The sequence below is a fragment of the Neophocaena asiaeorientalis genome, unplaced genomic scaffold, assembly GCF_003031525.2.
Source record: "Neophocaena asiaeorientalis asiaeorientalis breed wild unplaced genomic scaffold, Neophocaena_asiaeorientalis_V1.1 scaffold150, whole genome shotgun sequence".
NCBI classification, from domain to species: domain Eukaryota; kingdom Metazoa; phylum Chordata; class Mammalia; order Artiodactyla; family Phocoenidae; genus Neophocaena; species Neophocaena asiaeorientalis.
Window position 1 is genome coordinate 411,350 of NW_020176571.1, and position 18,654 is coordinate 430,003.

The following is an 18,654-nucleotide window of genomic DNA, read 5'->3' on the forward strand; positions in this document are numbered from 1 at the left end:
GTGGTAAACCAAAAACTGTACACAGCAGTGCTACTGATGTTTAAGATGATACAAACATGCAACAACGGAGATAAAATACACAAACATGCAAACATGTTTTAAGATAAAACAGTGAAAAAAATCGCAAATAACTGACTACAACTATTTGAAAGCCATGTGCATACTGATTAATATCAGAGGACAACAGAGAGTAAAATAGCTGCTGTGTGAGTTTGCTGAAATAATCAATATTTCATATCACATTTTCTTTTATGAGTTTGTTTGTTTTGCGGTACGCGGGCCTCTCACTGCTGTGGCCTCTCCCGTTGCGGAGCACAGGCTCCAGACACACAGGCCCAGCGGCCATGGCTCACGGGCCTAGCCGCTCCGCGGCATGTGGGATCCTCCCGGACCAGGGCACAAACCCGCGTCCCCTGCATCGGCAGGCGACTCTCAACCACAGCGCCACCAGGGAAGGTCCTTTTATGAGTTTTTAAAGCCATTTTGAAGTAATTTTGTTTAAACAGCAGCTTACCTCAGGGTACTTAAAATATGATTCGAAGTTTAAAAACAGAACACACCCACTAGTTACAATGTCAGCATTTCAATGAACTTTCTTAGGACATCTTTGGTCATCCCTCGTGCTAGAAGGGTACTGGAGCCCATCATTTCTCGATCTCAACATTACCCTTTTTTACAAATTTTATTTATTTTAAAAATTTAATTATTTTTTTAACATCTTTATTGGAGTATAATTGCTTTACAATGGTGTGTTAGTTTCTGCTTTATAACAAAGTGAATCAGCTATACATATACCTATATCCCCATATCTCCTCCCTCTTGCGTCTCCCTCCCACCCTCCCGATTCCACCCCTCTAGGTGGTCACAAAGCACCGAGCTGATCTCCCTGTGCTATGTGGCTGCTTCCAACTAGCCATCCATTTTACATTTGGTAGTGTATATAAGTCAGCGCTACTCTCTCATTTCGTCCCAGCTTACCCTTCCCCCTCCCCATGTCCTCAAGTCCATTCTCTACGTCTATGTCTTTATTTCTGTCCTGCCCCTAGGTTCATCAGAACCCATGTTTTTTTTTTTTAGATTCCATATATATGTGTTAGCATATGGTATTTGTTTTTCTCTTTCTGACTTACTTCACTCTGTATGACAAGACTCTAGGTCTATCCACCCCACTACAAATAACTCAATTTCGTTTCTTTTATGGCTGAGGAATATTCCATTGAACATATGTGCCACACCTTATCCATTCATCTGTCGATGGACACTTAGGTTGCTTCCATGTCCTGGCTATTGTAAATAGTGCTGCAGTGAACATTGGGGGGCGTGTGTCTTTTTGAATTATGGTTTTCTCTGGGTATATGCCCAGTAGTGGGATTGCTGGATCATATGGTAATTCTATTTTTAGTTTTTTAAGGAACCTCCATACTCTTCTCCCTAGTGGCTGTATCGATTTACATTCCCACCAACAGTGCAGGAGGGTTCCCTTTTCTCCACACCCTCTCCAGCATTTATTGTTTGTACATTTTTTGATGATGGTCATTCTGACCGGTGTGAAGTGATACCTCACTGTAGTTTGGATTTGCATTTCTCGAATGATTAGTGGTGTTGAGCATCTTTTCCTGTGTTTGTTGGCAATCTGTATGTCTTCTTTGGAGAAATGTCTATTTAGGTCTTCTGCCCATTTTTGGATTGGGTTGTTTGGTTTTTTGATATCAAGCTGCATGAGCTCCTTGTATATTCTGGAGATTAATCCTTTGTTACTTTGTTTGCAAATATTTTCTCCCATTCTGAGGGTTGTCTTTTTGCCTTGTTTATGCTTTCCTTTGCTGTGCCAAAGCCTTTAAGTTTCATTAGGTCCCCTTTGTTTATTTTTGTTTTTATTTCCTTTTCTTTAGGAGGTGGGTCAAAAGGGATCTTGCTGTGATTTATGTCATAGAGTGTTCTGCCTGTTTTCCTCAAAGAGTTTTATAGTGTCTGGCCTTACATTTAGGTCCTTAATCCATTTTGAGTTTATTTTTGTGTATGGTGTTAGGGAACGTTCTAATTTCACTGTTTCACATGCAGCTGTCCAGTTTTCCAAGCACCACTTACTGAAGAGGCTGTCTTTTCTCCAATGTATATCCTTGCCTCCTTTATCAAAGATAAGGTGACCATATGCGCATGGGTTTATCTCTGGGCTTTCTATCCTGTTCTATTGATCTAGATTTCTGTTTTTGTGCCAGTACCATACTGTCTTGATTACTGTAGCTTTGTACTATAGTCTGAAGTCCAGGAGCCTGATTCCTCCAGCTCCGTTTTTCTTTCTCAAGATTGCTTTGGCTATTCAGTCTTTTCTGTTTCCAAATTGTGCAATATTTTTTCTAGTTCTGTGAAAAATGCCATTGGTAGTTTGATAGGGATTGCACTGAATCTGTAGACTGCTTTGGGCATTATAGTCATTTCCACAATGTTGATTATTCCAATCCAAGAACATGGTATATCTCTCCATCTGTTTGTATCATCTTTAATTTCTTTTAACAGTGCCTTATGGTTTTCTGCATACAAGTCTTTTGCCCCCTTAGGTAGGTTTATTCCTAGGTATTTTATTCTTTTTGTTGCAGTGGTAAATGGGAGTGTTTCCTTAATTTCTCTTTCAGATTTCATCATTAGTGTATAGGGATGCGAGAGATTTCTGTGCATTAATTTTGTACCCTGCTACTTTACCAAATTCATTGATTAGCTCTAGTAGTTTTCTGGTAGCATCTGTAGGATTCTCTATGTACAGTATCATATCATCTGCAGACAGCGACAGTGTTACTTGTTCTTTTCCAATTTGGATTCCTTTTTCTTTTTCTTCTCTGATTTCTGTGGCTAAAAGTTCCAAAACTATGTTAAATAATAGTGGTGAGAGTGGGCAACCTTGGCAACCTTGTCTTGTTCCTGATCTTAAGAGGAAATGGTTTCAGTTTTTCACCACTGAGAACGATGTTGGCTGTGAGTGTGTCATATATGGCCTTTATTATGTTGAGATAGGTTCCCTCTATGCCTACTTTCTGGAGAGTTTTTTATCATAACTGGGTGTTGAATTTTGTCAAAAGCTTTTTCTGCATCTTTTTCTGATCATATGGTTTTTATCCTTCAATTTGTTAATATGGTGTATCCCACTGATTGATTTGCATATACTGAAGAATCCTTGCATTCCTGGGATAAACCCCACTTGATCATGGTGTATGATCCTTTTAATGTGCTATTGGATTCTGTTTGCTAGTATTTTGTTGAGGACTTTTGCATTTATGTTCATCAGATTCTGGCCTGTAGTTTTTTTTGTGACATCTTTGTCTGGTTTTGATATCAGGGTGATGGTGGCCTTGTAAAATGAGTTTGGGAGTGTTCCTCCGTCTGTTATATTTAGGAAGAGTTTGATAAGGATAGGTGTTAGCTCTTCTCTGAATGTTTGATAGAATTCATCTGTGAAGCCATCTGGTCCTGGGCTTTTCTTTCTCTTTTTTCTTTTCTTTTTTTTTTTTGTGGTACGCGGGCCGCTCCCATTGCGGAGCACAGGCTCTGAACGCACAGGCTCAGCAGCCATGGCTCACGGGCCCAGCCGCTCCACAGCATGTGGGATCTTCCTGGACCGGGGAACGAACCCACGTCCCCTGCATCGGCAGGCAGACTCTCAACCACTGCGCCACCAGGGAAGCCCCTGGGCTTTTTGATGGAAGATTTTTAATCACAGTTGCAATTTCAGTGCTTGTGATTCATCTGTTTATATTTTCTATTTCTTCCTGGTTCAGTCTCAAAGTTTGTGCTTTTCTAAGAACTTGTCCACTTCTGCCAGGTTGCCCATTTTATTGGAATATAGTAGCTTGTAGTAATCTCTCATGATCCTTTGTATTTCTGCAGTGTCAGTTGTTACTTCTCCTTTTTCATTTCTAATTCTGTTGACTTGAGTCTTCTCCCTTTGTTTCTTGATGAGTCTGGCTAATGGTTTATCAATTTTGTTTATCTTCTCAAAGAACAAACTTTTAGTTTTATTGCTCTTTGCTACTGTTTCCTTCATTTCTTTTTCATTTATTTATGATCTGCTTTTTATGCTTTCTTTCCTTTTGCTAACTTTTTTGTTGTTCTTCTTCTTCTTTCTCTAATTGCTTTAGGTGTAAGGTTAGGTTGTTTGAGGTTTTTCTGGTTTCTTGAGGTAGGACTGTATTGCTATAAACTTCCCTCTTAGAACTGCTTTTGCTGCATCCCATAGGTTTTGGGTAGTTGTGTTTTCATTGTCATTTCTTTCTAGGTATTTTTTTGATTTCCCCTTTGATTTCTTCAGTGATCTCCTGGCTATTTAGTAATGTGTTGTTTAGCCTCCATGTGTTTGTATTTTTTACAGTTTTTTTCCTGTAACTGATATCTACTCTCATAGCATTGTGGTTGGAAAAGATCTTGATACGATTTCAGCTTTCTTAAATTTACCAAGGCTTGATCTGTGACCCAAGACATGGTCTATCCTGGAGAATGTTCCATGAGCACTTGAGAAGAAAGTGTATTCTGTTGTTTTTAGATGGAATGTCCTATAAATATCAATTAAGTCCATCTTGTTTAATGTGTCATTTAAAGTTTGTGTCTCCTTATTTATTTTCATTTTGGATGATCTGTCCATTGGTGAAGGTGGAGAGTTAAAGTCCCCTACTATTATCGTGTTACTGTCTATTTCCCCCTTTATGGCTGTTAGCATTTGCCTTACATATTGAGGTGCTCCTGTGTTGGGTGCATAAATATTTACAATTGTTAAATCTTCTTCTTGGAATGTGTTTCTCTTTGGATTTATCCTGTATGGTACTCTCTGTGCTTCCTGGAGTTGACTATGTCCTTTCCCACGTTAGGGAAATTTTCAACTATAATGTCTTCCAATATTTTCTGAGACGTTTTCTTCTTCTCCTCTTCTTCTGGACCCCTATAATTCAAATGTTGGTGCGTCTAATGTTGTCCTGAGGTCTCTGAGACTGCCTTCAATTCCTTTCATTCTTTTTTCTTTATTCTGCTCCCTGGCAGTTATTTCCACCACTTTATCTTCCAGCTCACTTATCCGTTCTTCTGCCTCAGTTATTGTGTTATTGATTCCTTCTAGAGTATTTTTAATTTCAGTAATTGTGTTGTTCATCACTGTTTGTTTGCTCTTTAGTTCTTCTAGATCCTTGTTAAATTTTTCTTGTATTTTCTGCATTCTGTTTCTGAGATTTTGGATCATCTTTACTATCATTACTCTGAATTATTTTTCAGGTAGGTTGCCTATTTCATCTTCATTTATTTGGTCTTGTAGGTTTTTAACCTTGCTCCTTCATCTGTAACATATTTTTTTGTCATTTCTTTTTTTTGATGATTGGTGCTGTATTCCTGTCCTACTGGTTGTTTGGCCTGAAACATCCAGCACTGGAGTTTGCAGGCAGTTGGATAGAGCTGGGTCTTGGTGCTGAGATGAGGACCTCCAGGAGGCCTCACTCCGACTGATATTCCCTGGGGTCTGAGGTTCTCTGTTAGTCCAGAGGTTTGGACTTGGAGCTCCCACCACAGGAGCTTGGGCCTGATATCGGGCCTGGGAACCAAGATCCTACAAGCTGCATGGCGCAGAAAAAAAAAAAAGAAAGAAAGAAAGACAAAAAGGAGCAGTACAATATCAAAAAATAAAAAACAAAATAAAATTAATAAGATAAAAAATGTATTAGGACAAATAAAACTATAATTGAAACAACTGCAATAAGGTAAAATAAAACCACAGTGGAAAAAAGAAAGAAAAAAAAAGTGCCTTGGCCTTGGGGGGGTAGTTTAGGCGGGGCGTGAAACTTAGGCAGGGCTGGGGTTTAGGGTAGGGTGGGACTTTGGCGGTGGAGGGGGGGGTGAGCGTGGGGCAGAGCTTAGGCAGGGTGACCTTCAGTGCGGGGCGGGGCCTCTGCTTAGGACCTGCCCAGAAGGTGAGAGGCAGCACGTGGAAAGGAGGGCCTCTGGAGTGTGGGGTTCTGGAGTCTGGAGGTAGGGCCCTGAGTGAGCATGTGTGGGTGGGGCTTAGGCCCAGCACATTGGAGGGGGTCTCAGGGGGGGGTCTCTGAGTGTAGAGGTGGGGCCCTGGCTGGGGCTGCAGGGGCGGGGCTTGGGCTCTGCACAGCAGGAGGGAGGCTCCGAGGGCAGAGGATTAGGCCTGGAGCCCAACAGGCTCCCCAGTGCCTGAGTAGACAGGGAAAGTGCTGGCCCAGTTCCCATCCATTCCTTCGCACCCCTCCCCCACCGTCTCCCCCAGCGTCTTCCCAGTCGCTGCTGGACCCCTAACTGTGGGTGGGTCCTGCTGGGTGTAGGAACTCCTCCCCTCCCCCAGCCGCCCCTCAGGGGTGCCGGTCCTGGAGGTCTGGCCTTTACTTTTGCTCCCCCTTCCCTGCCTCCCACTCCCTCAGGACCCGCCTGGCTGGAGGGGGCCTGGGTGGGCAGAGGATCAGGCTGGGGACCTCAACAGCTTCCCAGGGGCCCAAGTGGACAGGGGAAACCTGGCCATGCCCCCTTTTGATCCTCTGCCCTCCCAATGGTTCCCCAATTTCCCCCTTCGGGCGTGGGATCCCTTCCCCTCCCCCAGCCACCCCTCAGGGGCTCCTGTCCCATCCGGCCTCCACTTCTCCTCCCCCTTCACTCCCCCTACGCCCAGGTCCTCCCCAGTCGCTGGGGGATCCTCTCGTCCCCTTAGGTGTCCGTGGTCCCCCACTGGTGCCTGGTAGGTGCCCTAGTTGTGAGGAGACATGAATTCCGTGTCGTCCTAGTACCAACACTACCCATTCTTGAGCTAAAACAGCAGCAAGAAGAACTACCTCCATGGCTGTAGTAAACATCTATGGATAAGACTATTTAAGATGATGATGTTGCATCTTAACAAAGAAGGTTAATTCAGCCTCTAGTAACTGTTTTAAGCTTCGTTTGGCAAATCATTTAAAGAAGGACATATACAACTTCGCGATATAAAGAACTGCGCTAAAAACTCTCTAAGTCTGATCGACTGTTTACATCTAATATCCCTATTACTATATATAAAAGAAACAACAAAGACCTACTGTATAGCACAGGGAACTCTACTCCATATTTTGTCATAACCTATAAGGTAAAAGAATCTGAAAAAAAAAGATATATATATATATATATATATATATAACTGAATCACTTTGCTGTACACCTGAAACTAACACAAGATTGTAAATCAACTATACTTCAATTAAAAAAAAACCCTAATAGCCTTGAAAAAAGGTGATTTGAGGAACTTAACTGTGTTATAAACTTTAAAAATAATTATATAATTCTAATCTATGGCTTGCTAAGTATGAAATCTCTAAAGGCAGATGGGTTTCTGTTTATTTACATTTTTCCCTGTACCAATGGCAATCATTTAAAATATGGAGCTCTTGGGAATTCCCTGGTGGTCCAGTGGTTAGGACTCCAGGCTTCCACTGTAGGGTCCATGGGTTCAATCCCTGGTCAGGGAACTAAGATCCCGCAAGCCGCATGGTACGGCCAAAAAATAAATAAATAAAATAAAATATAGAGCTCTTAAAAAACATGAAAAGTCATGCTTGTGGGAATGGATGAGGGGATGGGAAGGGATGGAGTGGCTCTTATTCTTTAAGAGCCTATTAGTATTATTCAATCTTATAACCAGAGCTATAAGTTACTTAGATACATATAATTTTGCACACATGAAGTAATTATTACTACTTAATACAACCACCACAAGCCAAAGATAATACCTTGGGGTGAGGAAAGATGTTGCTCCTGCAGCTTCTCCAGAGAGAGGAGTCCCAAGTAGCTGAGGACAACATACTTTGTTTCATAGTGAAATCCTAGAGGCACAGTAGTAGAGGACGCCATGGGGTCGGCTGGCAGAGCTCCGGAAAGGTCTACTTACAGATGTGTAAAACCTAAAAACATAAAAGTATTTTTTCAGTTTAAAGTTTATTACAGGGGCTTCCCTGGAGACACAGTAGTTAAGCATCCACCTGCCAATGCAGGAGACATGGGTTTGAGCCCTGGTCCAGGAAGATCCCACATGCCGCGGAGCAACTGAGCCCATGCGCCACAAATACTGAGCCTGTGCTCTAGAGCTCGCGAGCCACAACTACTGAGCCCACGTGCCACAACTCCTGAAGCCCGCACGCCTAGAGGCCATGGTCTGCAACAAGAGAAGTCACCACAAAGAAGAGTAGCCCCTGCTCACCGCAACTAGAGAAAGCCCATGCATAGCTACGAAGACCCAACACAGCCAAAAATAAAGTAAAAATAAATAAACGTATAAAAAAGAAAATAAATAAAGTTTATTACATGCCAGTACATTTTCCCATTGACTCCAACTATTCAACTAAATACCAAAATAAATATTTCTTGGCCTTTTTTTCCTCAGTAATCTTTAAAAAACATAATTCAATTTATTGACAAGTAGGAATTTATTTATTCGAGTATCAGATCAAAAGCAAATTTCTGGGCTCCCCTCATGAGGCAGTAGTTAAGAATCCACCTGCCAACACAGGAGACATGGGTTCGAGCCCTGGTCCGGGAAGATCCCACACGCCGCGGAACAACTAAGCCCATGCACCACAACTACTGAGCCTGCGCTCTAGAGCCTGTGAGCCACAACTACTGAAGGCCACGTGCCTAGAGCCCGTGCTCCTGAACAAGAAGCCACTGCAATGAGAAGCCCACGCACAGCAACGAAGAGTAGCCCCTGCTCGCCACAACTAGAGAGCGCCCACACAGCAACAAAGACCCAACGCAGCCAAAAATAATAAATAAAAATAATAAAGTTCCCTTAAAAAAAAAAGCAAATTTCCCTTTCTACCTCTCCCTAGTTACTCTATTTTCACCTATGTGGCAAAAACACTAGCTCTGCCCTCTCTTTACCTTCCCCTCAGAGCCAGCATATGTTCTCTTATTTCTTTTACTAATAAAGCCTACTAAATTTCAGCTACGTCCATGGCCACACAGCTGCAAACAACATTTCCCTGTTTCCTTTACAGCTTCGTGTGCTACAAGATTAGCCTGAGCCTGAGGAAGAAGAGCAGAAGTTACATGTGCAGTGTGGTGGTGGCGGGGGTCTCTCCTTGAAGACTTCCTCTTTCCTCCTCTCTGGGTTTGAAATGTGCATATGGCAGACACCTCACTCTGACATGCAAACAAGGACACCACTCCAGGGGACAGCACAAGACAGAAGGGACCTGGGTCCCTGAATGACCCTGTGGAGCAGAGCTGCCCTGCCTGCCTTGACCACTAGGCTCTGACTCCTATTCAAGCCACTTTATTCTGAATGTCTTCAATAGGTACTTTAACTTGTACCCTAATCAATGCAAGTAAAATTCACTTCTCCATGTGGACTTAACAGTTGTTTTACATACCATGTACCCCCCTTTTTAAAAGACATACTCTCTTAGCAACTTTCAAATATGCAAGGCAGAATTATATACTATAGTCACCAGACTGTACATTACATCCCCAGGACTTATTTATTTCACAATCAGAAGTTTGTATCTTTTGACCCCTACTACATACCTTAATAGTTGTTTCAAACCAAAATGTCTTATTAAGAAGTTTCCAAATAATTGTTTTCTACTGAAAACAACGATATAGACTCTTTTAAGATCTTAAGAAATATCTGTGCATTGGGCACAAAGGCTTAAGATCAATCGCCTGCCCTCAGGAGTTTTCTATCAAGTCGAGGAAAACAAAAGCGTAGAAACAAATAAGAAAATAAAATTCTGTGATATGAGTCAGTATACATGAGTGGGAGGGGCAACCCAAAACAATGAACAGGTAATTCTCTTGAGAGAAAGAAAAAAGAAGTGGAGGGCTTCCCTCGTGGCACAGTGGTTAAGAATCTGCCTGCCAATGCAGGGGACACGGGTTCAAGCCCTGGTCTGGGAAGATCCCACATGCCGCAGAGCACCTAAGCCCGTGCGCCACAGCTACTGAGCCTGCGCTCTAGAGTCTGCGAGCCACAACTACTGAGCCCATGTGCTGCAACTACTGAAGCCTGCACACCTAGAGCACGTGCTCCACAACAAGAGAAGCCACTGCAATGAGAAGCCCGCACATTGCAAAGAAGAATAGGCCCCGCTCGCTGCAACTAGAGAAAGCCCGCACACAGCAACAAAGACCCAACACAGCCAAAAATAAATAAATAAATAATTTTTTTTTAAAAAAGTGGAAATCAGGAAAGGCTTTATAAGGTAAAACCTGAGCAGATCTTGGAACGTGAGTGATTAGTCACCAACTGAACCAGCTGGGGAATGGGACGACGTGAACTTTAGATGTCAAGCAGACCCGGAAAAGGCACAGAAATGTTTTGGAACAGCAGGGACCACCACAAAAATTACCCACTTGACATGGCAAAGTCCTATAATACAAGGAGGATGGGGCTCAGCAGTAGTCAGCATGTGGCCTGCCTCGTATGCTACAGGATGCTTGGCAGCTCGGGTTTTATCCTGTAAGCTGGAAAATTATTTTAACCACGTCCATTAACGAACCCCCAGAACTGTATGCAAATTCTGTGTGCATGAGCATTTTTTCTGGAGGGAAAAAAAACACTCAATTTCTTTCGGTAGCCTCTCAGATTAGATCATGATGCAAAAAAACGCTAGGAACTCTGTAGAACACCAGTAGGAATCACTGAAGGGTTTTGAGCAAGAGAAGCACATGAACAGATTATATTCTAGAAAAATCATCCTGGAGGCAGTGTGGAAGCCAGAACGGAGACTGGAGGCAAGGACACAAGTTAGGGTAATACTGGAAAAACCTGAACAGGAGCGTATGAAAGCACGACCCAGAGCAGAAACACAGGGAAGGAGAAGGGGACACAGGGAAAACCTGCAGAGTTCGAAGATCTGTGAACCAACTCAACGGCAGTCACCAGGCAGCTGTACAGAACGTGGCGCTGCTCCTACTGCCCAAGTCACACAGTGCAGCAAGAGCTGCCTGGGGGAGAGGATGACAAGTTCACTTGGGGGCGTACTGAGCTGTAGAGTGCCCCCAGCCGGCAAGGTGGAAATGAACAAAACGCTAGACATACAGCCTTCAACTCAGAACGAGGTCTGCACTGGAGACAGAAAGCTGTGGCCTGCGCAGAGGCGGGTCTACAGCATCACCTACGGAGAGTGGACGGAGAGCAGCGACGTCCAAGGGGAGGAAGCGCCAAAGTTTCCAGGAGGTGGGAGAAGGGGTGGCTGGGTTTGAAAAAGCATATTCATGCTTGGAAAAGCAAACATTACCTACTGGTTTCAGATTATAAGGTATAGAAAATAAATCTGAGTAAACTTTCAATCTTCTTTGTATCACTGACTCTCAGTGAGAGGATGGGAGGGAAGAATCACATACCCCCCGCCCCAACCCCGAGCACCACCAGAAGAGGAGCCAGAGATTTTTATTTATCAAAGGGAAAAAGGGTTTTTAAAAAACATGTTGAGAAACACTGGTTTAATCTGAAAAAGAAACCCAATTAGAATTCAAGGCAAAACTACCATTTCAGGGCTAGCCAAAAAGATGAGAAGCTGGCAGAGGAGCCCACTAAGGTCTGCAGTGGACAGGCAGAAAGGCATAAAGGGGACAGGAGGGTGTGCTCAGAGTCGGGGGAGGTGCTTCAGGAAGAAGGCAGTACAAACAACACACCAAAAAAAATGCAACGTCAAGATGATGTCCCCGACACGATGGGCTAATCTGACTGGCAGGGCAACGGCAGAGGCCAGGGACGTGATAAGCGAATGGAGGACTTCCCTGGTGATGCAGTGGTTAAGAATCCGCCTACCAATGCAGGGGACACGGGTTCGAGCCTGGTCTGGGAAGATCCCCCGTGCACCACAACTACTGAGCCCGAGTTCTAGAGCCCGCAAGCCACAACTACTGAGCCCATGTGCCACAACTACTGAGCCCAAGCGCCTAGAGCCCGTGCTCCACAACAAGAGAAGCCACCTCAATGAGAAGCCCACGCACGGAAACAAAGAGTAGCCCTCGCTCGCCACAACTAGAGAAAGCCCGTGTGCAGCAACGAAGACCCAATGCAGCCAAAAAATAAAATATAAATTAATTAAAAATAAAAAAGAAATGAGCAGAAAAGAAAAAAAAAGTGAATGGAAAGTGAATCAGTAGAGAAAATGGGTTTTAGTCTATTCTTTCATGGTTTGAAGGGAAGACAAGAATGGAGGCTGGGGAGAGAGACAAAGGGTCTGAGAGTTCATTAATTTTGTTTTGTTTTATATACAATGAAAGAGACTTAAGCACATTTACATTCAGTGGAGGAGCCAATGAGATATAAATAGAGAGCAAGGAATAAATGATTAAGTTCCAAAAGAGAGGAGAAAAAAGCAAATCAGTAACAAAATTTAACATATAAAAAGTCTCAGAATTTTTTGGTAACAGGAAAAAAGAAGTACTCATCTTCTGAATAATGCTTTATATTTTAAATATTTTAAATATGTTTTATATTTTAAAAAATTGATGTTCTAGAATTTGTTATAATCAAATTTCCTATATTTATCCATGCACCCCAATGTTGGCTGCGTACTATTTACAGTAGCCAAGACATGGAAACAACTTAAATGTCCACTGATAGATGAATGGATAAAGAAGATGTGGTGGCAATAATGCCATCTGCAGCAATATGGATGGACCTAGAGATTATCATACTAAGCGAAGTCAGACAGAGAAAGACAAATACCATATATCACTTACATGTGGAATCAAAAACAGGACACAAATGAACCCATCTACAAACAGAAACAGACTCATAAACATAGAAAACAGACTTGTGGTTGCCAAGGGTGATGGGGGTGGGGGAGCTTGGGGTTAGGAGATGCACACTATAATATCAAGGATGGATAAACAACAAGGTCCTACTGTAGAGCACAGGCAACTACATACAATTTCCTGTGATAAACCATAATGGAAAAGAATATGAAAAAGAATGTGTGTGTGTGTGTGTATATATATATATATATATATACGTATATATACGTATAACAATCACTTTGCTGTACAGCAGAAATTAACACAACATTGGGAATTCCTTGGCGGTCCAGTGGTTAGGACTTGGCGCTTTCACTGCCGTGGCAGTAAATCAACTATATTTCAATAAAACAAAAATTTTAAAAAATTTCTTGTATTTATCAAAAATCCGTATCTCTTAAGATACTTTTAGTTACACACCAACCCAGATGCTACAGAAAAAGCACAGTTTACCAAGTATCCAAACTGGATTTTTAACCTAGTGTTCTTCAAATTTTCTTACAAATCCCTATCGACTAACCATAAATACCATCTTTTTTTCCTTAAATTTTATTTATTTATTTTTTTTGGCTGTGTTGGGTCTTCATTGCTACACACTGGCTTTCTCTAGTTGTGGCGAGCGGGGGCTACTCTTCATTGCAGTGGCTTCTCTTGTTGCGGAGCACAGGCTTCAGTAGTTGTGACACGTGGGCTTAGTTGCTCTGTGGCATGTGGGATCTTCCCAGACCAGGGCTCGAACCCGTGTCCCCTGCACTGGCAGGCGGATTGTTAACCACTGAGCCACCAGGGAAGCCCCATAAATGCCATTTTAATCATGGATTTCATAATTCTCCACTATAAAGTCCTCAGCTCTAGTACACATGTTACTATCCCTACGTCCACACAGTTGGTGACCGCTTCCGTGACACTCAACCATTCTCAATGACTCACACTAATGGAGAAGCTGACCATACACACTTCCATCATTTAAGTTTAGTGCATGGTCTTTAGGCTTCAAATTTGTCTCTGACGTTCCAGTCATAAACAAACCAGACCCGCAGGATATAACATCCTTCCAACTCCTCTAACTTCACCTGAGCTGCCAGTTTATAGCAGCAAAGCAGCTCGTTCAGGCCTGTGTTTAGGTGATGGGGCAGGCAGACCTCAGAAACACTACTATGTGTCTACAACACAGGGAATATAGCCAGTATTTTATAATAGCTATAAATGAACTATAACCTTTAAAAACTGTGAATCACTATGTTGTACACCTGTAACATACATTGTACGTCAACTATACTTCAATTAAAAATAAATAAACAGAAAGAAATGCTATCACAGGTCTCGTGCGTTTGTATTAAATTACAATTTCTCAAAGGCACTGAAAATATGCCAAGTGTGAACTCTGCAGCACTGCTGCAGGGTATTCTGGGGAGAGAGGGCATCACGCCCTCTGCATACTCGGTGGCGACTAACCTGCATGCTGCACAAAGAGCGCCTGCACTTCTGTAAGGTATCATAAATAAATCACCTCTGCACGAGACCTCTATTTCTGAAGCACTTTTGCACGTGCTGTCACAGTAATCGTCCACACCAGAAGGAAAAGGTAACAGTCTCAACTTTACTGATGGAGAAACAAGAATAGACAATTTATTTGCCCAAAATCGTAACAGCTAGTTAACAGTGCAACCACTCGGTTGAGTACATCCTCTTCCGTTCCCAACTCTTAGGCCTTAACTGTATTCATTCAATACACATCTCCTGCAAGCCAGGCCACGTGCTGGGTGAGAGGAACACAGAGGTGGAAACACTGACACTAATGATAACAGGAAGAAAGGGCAGAAAAACAAGGCAATTTCCCAAATGTCAGACACCCACAGTACCAAAAGAAGCAAATTTGTCAATTTTCAGAACGGGACAGGGGGCAAAAAGGAAAAAGACAGGTTAAAGAAAAAGTAAATATGATCTGAGACCACCACCCAGAGCTTTCCTGGAAGCAGGGGATCAGGCTCAGGTCCACCCCACTACTTACTCACCAACCAGAGGACATTTCATGCCTAAGACAGCTCAAGCTTCCTTTTAAATGATAAAAAAGACATAGCTACTTTTACTCTTTAAATTTTATCTAGAACCCTACAGAATTCAAATTAGGTATAAGTGTTCTTGGTATCAAGAAGTGATTCAATACAAGAGTGATCTTCAATATAAAAACTCCTGCTTTTTACACAATTCTAACAACCTACTGAACACAGCTGTGTTGCCCAGCTGTTTCTTTCTCTGCCTTACACCTTTAATTTGCTCCTCTCTCAAGTTACAGGTAGCTGTCAGCCAGATGGACAGCCTGAGGAAGCTTAGGGTAACTTAATCCTGTGTTTATACATACATTTGGTGGCATCTCCAAAACGTCCATGATCCTTCAGTAACAAATGTAATATCCACAATCTTACAATACATCGTCTTTTTAAACCAGATTTCTATTATGAGCACCAGTGCAAATCCCAGGATGCTAATAGATAGTACTGTGGGAACTAGGCACGTTATGAACAGTAACCAGAAGGTATACAGCAACTATCAAATTCTACTTTAAATTCTTATGAAAAGCAAATTTGCAGCAACATGAGTTTTTTGTAGTTGTTTCCCAACCTTGTCTGATCATAATCATCTTGGAGGCTATTAAAAACAAATTTCTAGGGCTTCCCTGATGGCGCAGTGGTTGAGAGTCCGCCTGCCGATGCAGGGGACATGGGTTCGTGCCCCGGTCAGGTAGGATCCCACATGCCGCGGAGTGGCTGGGCCCGTGAGCCATGGCCGCTGAGCCTGCACGTCCGGAGCCTGTGCTCCGCAACGGGAGAGGCCACGGCAGTGAGAGGCCCGCATACCGCAAAAAAAAAAAACAAAAAACAAATTTCTAGCACCCACATCAGAAATACTAACTTAGAATATCATACCTATATTCTATTTCTTAACCCCATAGAACCACAGCAGAAAAATGTTACAATCTAACATGATGTAATTAAATTATTTCAGGAAGCTTTGTATTTAGACTATCTCCTCCCACTAAAATAAAATTGTAATAAGATTGTTAAATACTGCAATAATGTGGAGTTGAGTAGATATACAATCCCAGTTTACAAAGAGAAAAGTGAAAATCCACAGATAATTCAGTCACAAATGAAAACTCTGGAGTTTTAAGCACGGACAAAGTTTTTGATTCCTCGATCCCAGTCTCCAGACCCACTGGTGGTTTTAGCAAAGAATTTTTAAGCTCCACAAAGTAGCATGAAGTCCAATGACTTTATTTCTTCAATCTGTACTTTATTAGGTATCATACAATTCTAGAACTTTCTGCAAAAGAAAAGTTACATAATCCTAATTAAAATTGTGAAACTGCAAAAATTTCACTGGGTCCAACTGAGAAATGCAACTAAGCATTTGAAAACTCAGCAGACACTATTTCAGTGTCCACTGTCCCTTTCCAACTGGAACGTGCCTAACTGAAGACGCCAGTTCAATCCTGTGCTAAGGGCCGTCCAAAAATGTTTCCACTCAGCAGCTGGCACTCCAACATAATGTACTTAAAGAGGAATGCCTCACTCTCACTCTCCCCACAAACACATAGTCAGGCTTCCCATATATGTGCAGATAACGTGCAGAAAAGGGAAACATGAAAGTCAATTTCTCTGCTCCACTCCTACGTATGTGCCACAGAGAAATGAAAACACATTGTCCGTGCAAAAACGTTCACACGAATGGTCACAGCAGCATTACGTGTAACAGCCAAACAGTGGAAGTAACTGCCCGTCAACTGATGAATTGTAAAAACGCAGTCTATTCACACAATGCAATATTATGTGGCCATAAAAAGGAAAGAAATGCCAATACCTGCTACAACATGGAAGTAAATTCTGTTCATATGAAATATCCAGAACTGGGGGATCTACAGAGAAGTAAAACAGTGGCTGCCTAGATGGGGGAGTGTGGGAATAAAGAATGACTGCTAATGAGTACAAGGTTTCTTTCGGGAATGAAAACTGCAGTGATAGGTGCACACTCTGTGACTACACATGTGAACAACTTAATGGTATCTCAATAAAACACTACTAAAAAAAAAATCAGCAACTCTGAAAATAGCCCCCTTCCTTCAACCCTGTTGACATATATTAATTAAGAACTCTTGGGCTTCCCTGGTGGCGCAGTGCTTAAGAATCGCCTGCCAATGCAGGGGACACGGGTTCGAGCCCTGGTCCAGGAAGATCCCACATGCCGCGGAGCAACTAAGCCCATGAGCCACAACTACTGAGCCTGCACTCTAGAGCCCACGAGCCACAACTACTGAGCCCACGTGCCTAGAGCCCATGCTATGCAAGAGAAGCCACCACAATGAGAAGCCCGCGCACCCCAACAAAGAGTAGCCCCTGCTCGCCGCAACTAGAGAAAGCCCGCATGCAGCAACGAAGACCCAACACAGCCATAAATTAATTAATTTAAAAAAAAAAAACAACTCTTGGGGGACTTCCCTGGTGTCGCAGTGGTTAAGACTCTGTGCTCCCATTGCAGGGCGCCGGGTTCCATCCCTGGTCGGGGAACTAGATCCCGCATGCATGCTGCAACTAAGAAGTCCACATGCCGCAACTAAGACTTGGCACACCTTAAACAGACAAATACATAAATATGTTAAAAAAAAAAAAAAAAAGAACTCTTGGGAATTCCCTGGCCGTCCAGTGGTTAAGACTGTGCTTCCATGGCAGGGGGCGGGGGTTCCATTCCTGGTCCGGGAACAAAGATCCCGCATGCTGCGCAGAGCGGCCAAAAAAAAAAAAAAAAACTCTTGGTGACCACTTATTTGGAATAAGATATGCATCAAAATCAAGTTTGAAAAAACTATGATTAAAAAGCAGGATGGTGGTACTGTGATTGGTTAAAACTGCTGCTTTGTATGTCTAAAATGTTTTATAAGAGAAACATGTTCTTAAAACAATACTTATTGTTGCAAATCACTTGTCCTAAAAGCTGAGCAAGATATGTAGTAAATATTGACTAACTGACGGGCTAACGAGCACCTTTTCTCTACAAAACGGCTTGGACTCAACCGTCTGTATCCCTCAACCGAACTCAATTACTGGGGTACGGTCCTCCGTAAGAAAATCCATCCTTTGGAAAAAAAAAAAAAATACTGAGAATGGTACTTGACCAATCAGAGTAAAAGAATTTTCAAAGTCCCTAACGGCCTATTATCAAACGAAGAATATTCCATAGTGGTTTAAAGATTTTCAATTTACAGTGTACATTTATTTATCCCGCGATGTACAAGCAGTTCACCACCTACACGAACACTTGCTTAATTTTCTGGGAGACTGAAGAAAAGAAGGTACTAGAAGGGTGTGGCAACTCATCCAAGGTCACACAAGTCAGGGCAGAGACCAGCATTCTGGTTTACACCAAACCTCCCGGGGAAATCGCACTGCCAGTTTCGCTGGAGGACTTGCTTGTTTTGCCCCACGTCGCAAAGAAACAGGGGAAAGGGAAGACCGTCAGTTTCGTTAAGAACTTGTACAGAAACCGGGCGCTGGCTGGGCGGGTAACCGCGCGCTCGTGCGGGCATCGGGCAGGCTCCGCAGGGCGGCGGCCAGGGCCCAAGACCGCGGGCCCGAGGCTCCGGCTCCCAGCGGGGAAGCCCCATCTCGGAAAGTCCCGGCACGAAGGCGAGACACTCGGGGTCGGCCTGGGCTGGTGGGAGAAAGACCAAAGGAAGAAACGACCTAGCGCGAACCATGCCGCCTCTAAGGGTGGCAAAAACGAACACGTGAAATAATAGCAACAGCAATGACAGCGGCGTCGGAGCCGCCGGGAGGGGCACCGGGAACCTTGGGGAGAAACCGCGGCGCGGCCGGCTGGCGGGGACCCAGGCCGCCA

General features: G+C 43.1%; 1 protein-coding gene across 3 annotated transcripts in view; it reads right to left on the reverse strand.

Moving 5' to 3' along the window:
- Positions 1-18,654, reverse strand: part of BCL2L13 (BCL2 like 13) — a 64,583-nt gene that overhangs the window by 45,681 nt on the left and 248 nt on the right. For all 3 annotated transcript variants that reach the window (XM_024733415.1, XM_024733414.1, XM_024733416.1), the window contains exon 2: positions 7,746-7,916. In XM_024733415.1, the coding sequence (XP_024589183.1) occupies positions 7,746-7,866 (121 nt within the window). In that variant the 5' untranslated portion in view covers positions 7,867-7,916. The remainder of the gene's footprint in view (positions 1-7,745; positions 7,917-18,654) is intronic.